This window comes from Physeter macrocephalus, chromosome 11, assembly GCF_002837175.3.
Source record: "Physeter macrocephalus isolate SW-GA chromosome 11, ASM283717v5, whole genome shotgun sequence".
In the NCBI taxonomy this organism is placed as follows: Eukaryota; Metazoa; Chordata; class Mammalia; order Artiodactyla; family Physeteridae; genus Physeter; species Physeter macrocephalus.
The window spans coordinates 84,142,460-84,147,462 of NC_041224.1; the positions used below are offsets into that span (position 1 = coordinate 84,142,460).

The 5,003-nt window shown below is 44.1% G+C and overlaps 1 protein-coding gene across 1 annotated transcript; it reads left to right on the forward strand.

Moving 5' to 3' along the window:
• Positions 1-349: 349 nt before the first annotated feature.
• Positions 350-1,823, forward strand: LOC112061884 (protein SET-like). Its single transcript, XM_055088472.1, is given in 3 exon segments — positions 350-576; positions 672-802; positions 805-1,823. Coding segments are annotated over 3 exon segments (1,377 nt in total).
• Positions 1,824-5,003: the final 3,180 nt, after the last annotated feature.

Consider the following 5,003-nt stretch of genomic DNA (forward strand, 5'->3'; position numbering starts at 1 on the left):
CTTGGCTTCACCAGGGACTGACATGCAGTGGACTATGCTTTACATAGAATTATAACCATGAGTTTCTATTCTCTTTTCAGGAAAACACAAGACTTTGAGCCCAAAATGAAAATAATAACTCCTACTAACCCAGTTCTTAACTGTTCGTCTGTCAGTGCCCCGTCAATCTTCATGGTACTGCCATCCAGTTCCATGCCTGCTTCCACGCCTCCAGCTCTGCCCAGCTGTTACCTCTGTTAAGACTCCCTTCATCTGGCTGAATTCTTATCAGCGTTAAAAACTCAGCTCATGGCCCTGCCGCCCGCCCCTCGCCGTGAGGAGGAAGCGGAGGAGGAGACGGCTCGGGGAGATGGAGCCGCGAGCTGGAGCGCGGAGCGTGAATGAGGGAGCAGAGCCGCCTGCCCTCCCGCCGCCGCCGCCGCCTCCCCTCCGCAAGCAGGAGCCCGGGCCGGGGCCCCGCACGCAGCCCCAGCCCCTCCCCCGTCGTCAGGCCACGAGGGCAGCGCGCGCGAGCCAGTGGGAGGGAAAGCGAGCGAGCGAGCGCGGGGAGGAGGCGGCCGAACCGAGCGGGAGCCGGCGCGTGTGGAGTGAGGGGAAGCCGCGGCCCGCCCCCTTCGCCTTCCCTTCTCTCCCCCTCCCCGCTCCGCCCCCCGCCCCCGACCGCGGAGCAGCCCCAGGTCGGCGCCCGCGGCCAAAGTCCGTAAAAAGGAGCTCAACTCCAACCACGACGGGGCAGATGAGACCTCAGAAAAAGAACAGCAAGAAGCAATTGAACATATTGATGAAGTACAAAATGAAATAGACTTAACGAACAAGCCAGTGAGGAGATTTTGAAAGTAGAACAGAAATATAACAAACTCCGCCAACCATTTTTTCAGAAGAGGTCGGAATTGATCGCCAAAATCCCAAATTTTGGGGGAAAAACGTTTGCTAACCATCCACAAGTGTCTGCACTGCTTAGGGAGGAGGAAGAGGCGCTGCATTATTTGACAAGAGTCGAAGTGACAGAATTTGAAGATATTAAATCCGGTTACAGAAAAGATTTTTATTTTGATGAAAACCCTTACTTTGAAAATAAAGTTCTCTCCAAAGAATTTCATCTGAATGAGAGTGGTGATCCATCTTCAAAGTCCACTGAAATCAAATGGAAATCCGGAAAGGATTTGACAAAACGTTCAAGTCAAACGCAGAATAAAGCCAGCAGGAAGAGACAGCATGAGGAACCAGAAAGCTTCTTCACCTGGTTTACTGATCATTCTGATGCAGGTGCAGATGAGTTAGGAGAGGTCATCAAAGGTGATATTTGGCCAAATCCATTACAGTACTACTTGGTTCCGGACATGGTTGATGAGGAAGGGGGAGGAGAAGAAGATGATGATGAAAAGGAAGAAGGATTGGAAGATATTGATGAAGGAGGGGATGAGGATGAAGGTGAAGAAGATGAATATGATGAGGAGGGGGAGGAAGGAGAGGAAGATGAAGGAGAAGATGACGAATGGAACACTGATGGATTCCAACCTTCCTTTTTTAATTTCCTCCAGTCCCTGGGAGCAAGTTGCAGTCTTTTTTTTTTTCTCCTCCTCTTGTGCTCAGTTGCCCTGTTTTTGAGGTCTCTTTTCTCCTTTATACCATGGCTCACAACTTATTTTGGGGGGAAATACCTTGAGCAGAATTCAGTGGGAAAAGAATCTCTACCCCTTTCTGTTCCAAATTCATTTTTATCCCTTCCTTTAAAACTTTATGGAATCAACACCACCATGCCCTGTAGGAAAAAAGAAAAACCTTCTTCTCCCTTAGCTCTGCTGGAAGCTGGAGGGTGCTAGGCCCCTGTGTAGTAGTGCATAGAATTCTAGCTTTTTTCCTCGTTTCTCTGTATATTGGGCTCAGAGATTACACTGTGTCTCTATGTGAATATGGACAGTTAGCATTTACCAACATGTATCTGTCTACTTTCTCTTGTTTAAAAAAAGAAAAAAAAAACTTTAAAAAATGGGGTTATAGAAGGTCAGCAAAGGGTGGGTTTGAGATGTTTGGGTGGGTTAAGTGGGCATTTTGACAACATGGCTTCTCCTTTGGCATGTTTAATTGTGATGTTTAACGGACATCCTTGCAGTTTAAGATGACACTTTTAAAATAAAAGTCTCTCCTAATGATGACTTGAGCCCTGCCACTCGATGGGAGAATCAGCAGAACCTGTAAGATCTTATTTGCAATTGACATTCTCTATTGTAATTTTGTTCCTGTTTATTTTTAAATTTTTCTTTTTGTTTCACTGGAAAGGAAAGATGATGCTCAGTTTTAAACGTTAAAAGTGTACAAGTTGCTTTGTTACAATAAAACTAAATGTGTACACAAAAAAAAACTCAGCTCATGTGTTCCCAACTTAAGGAAGCCACCCAAGCTGGGTGAAGTGTTTGTCCTTTCATCCTCAAATATCCTGTCCATCTGGATACTATGTATACACATGTATACCCAGGCACTTACCATTTTTATTATCATTCTCTCTTTTTCAGTCTTCTCCTTAACTAGGTATATGCCCCTCAAGCCAAACTCTATGTTCTCTTCATGTCTGTATCCTCAATGCAGATGACAGGGCTGGAGTATTCAATATGTACTATTTTATTTAACTGAACTAAAATAATTTTATGTCATCTTAAAATTTCGTGGATAATTGACCCTTTTTTCATAGCCAACTTTCCTTGATGTCACAGATGAGTTTTCTACCATGCCTTATCTTTTAGTTACATCTAGATAATTGAATGTTAACTCCTGTTAATGAGATTATTTAATGACAGAAAAATACAAATGGGAATGAAGTAAGAAATCTAAATACAAAGCTGTACAAACTTCAGTAAAATTCTGTGAAAGCAGCAGTATATATTGTATATGTATGTAGAAATGATATGCACACACAATATGTATCTATATGCATATATATGGGAGTGCATCAAGATTGTTAACAATGTTCACATCTTGTAAGGATGTCTACAGACACTTTAAAAATACATTTCTGAGACTCCCAGTTTCCAGTCCAGCATAAAAGGAGTTTAGAAGTCACCACTCCATTCTAACAGGTGAAAAGCTGAACAAACTGAAAAATTAACAACTCTTCTTAGATTCATAAAAGAAGTGAGGTCACAGGACAAATTGCTGCTCCCAGCAATGGAGAGACATGCAGATACAGAGAATCACAATTTACTGAAGCAGAAACGCTTGAGTAGAAACCTCCACAGGAACCAGTGCTGGCGCTGGAAAACCTGAACTATAATTGATGAATTGCTGGAGGGTCATTGTAGACCAGTCTGTGAGAAAAAAACTCCAGGGGGAGCCAGCCTTAGGGGGTCCCCACATTGTTATGAGTTTTGCCTCCAGAGACTTGACCAGGTTCTCACAGCGAAGAAAAATCCACTCATGCTTCCTGTAGGGGGAGGGGGAAAGTGGCTCTTTTGAAAAATGCCAGAGCATTCTATTCTTCTTAACAAGGCCTGCCCTCAAGAGAAACTGCTTTGCCAGAGCCGAACCTATTGGGTTTTTGTCAGAGCCTAACTAGCCCAGAGGAAGGGAAACACCCAACTCTAGCTCCCTCCAATCCCTCCTAAGCCCCCCACCCCCACTTAAGGGGGCTGGGACTGAGAGGCACTTGCGAAGTTCACAGCCAAGGAGCACAGCTTCACAGAAAGCCTGAGACCTAATCACAGGACCATAGAACACCTCCCCTACCCCTATACCTCACCACCACATCACCAAAGGTCTCTTTACTGCCGTTCCTTCTACCCAGTATATCATGTCCAGCTTTCAACAAAAAATTACAAGGCACACTCAAAGGCAAAAAGAAGTTTGAAGAGACAGAGCAAGCATCAGAACCACACTCATACATTGCAGGGATGTTGAAATTAGCAGATATTGAATTTAAAAGTTATGATTAACATGATAAGGGCTCTAATGGAAAAAAGTAGACAACGTGCAAGACAAATGGATCATGTAAGCAGAGAGATGGAAATTCTAAGAAAGAATCAAAAAGAAATGCTAGAAACCAAGAACACTGTAATAAAAATAAAGAATGCCTTTGATAGGCTCACTAGTAGACTGGACAGGGCTGAGGAAGGAATCTCTGAGAGTGATGATAGAGACTTCCAAAACTGAAAGGCAAAGAGAAAAAAGACCAAAAACGGAACAGAAGATCCAAGAACTGTGGGACAACTACAAAAGGTATAACATTCAAGTAATGGGAATACCAAGATGAGAAGCAAGAAAGGAACAGAAGAAATATTCAAAGCAATGATTGTAATAGGGGTGGGGCGGGCGCACGCGGCCCTTAGCACAGGCCGTTTGGGATTGGCTGTTAGCCGTCCTGCTCCCACCAATGAACCACATTGTGGTGGGCCCCGCCCCCTCGCCTTCCTCTGTATAAAAGGAGCCCGAATTCTGACTGGGGGAAGATGGTTCGTTGAGACGCTCGTCTGCCACCTTCTCGGCCTGCTGGCTTTCTGAATAAAGTCATCATTCCTTGCTCCAACTCATCCCCCAATATATTGGCCTGTTGGGCAGCGAGCAGAGCGAACCTGGACTTAGTACCGTAATGACTGAGAATTTCCCAAAATTAATGATAGCTACCAAATAGCAGATACAGGAAACTTAGAGAACAGACAGGATAACAGCGGGGGGGGGGGGCGGTTATTAGGCATATAATATTCCAACAGAACAAAATCAAAGATAAAAATCTTAAAAGGAGCCAGATGGAAAAAATGCCTTCCCTCTAGAGGAGCAAAGATAAAAATTACCTCCACCTTTTCCTCAGAAACCATGATGCAAGAAGAACATGGAGTGAAATATTTGAAGTGTTGAGAGAAAAAAATGAATGCCAACCTAGGATTCTGTATTCTAAGAAGTTATCCTTCAAAAGTGAAGAATACCTTTTTCTTTTTTCTTTTTTTTTTTTTTTTTTGCCACACCGCGCGGCTTGTGGGACCTTAGTTCCCCGACCAAGGATCAAACCCGGGTCC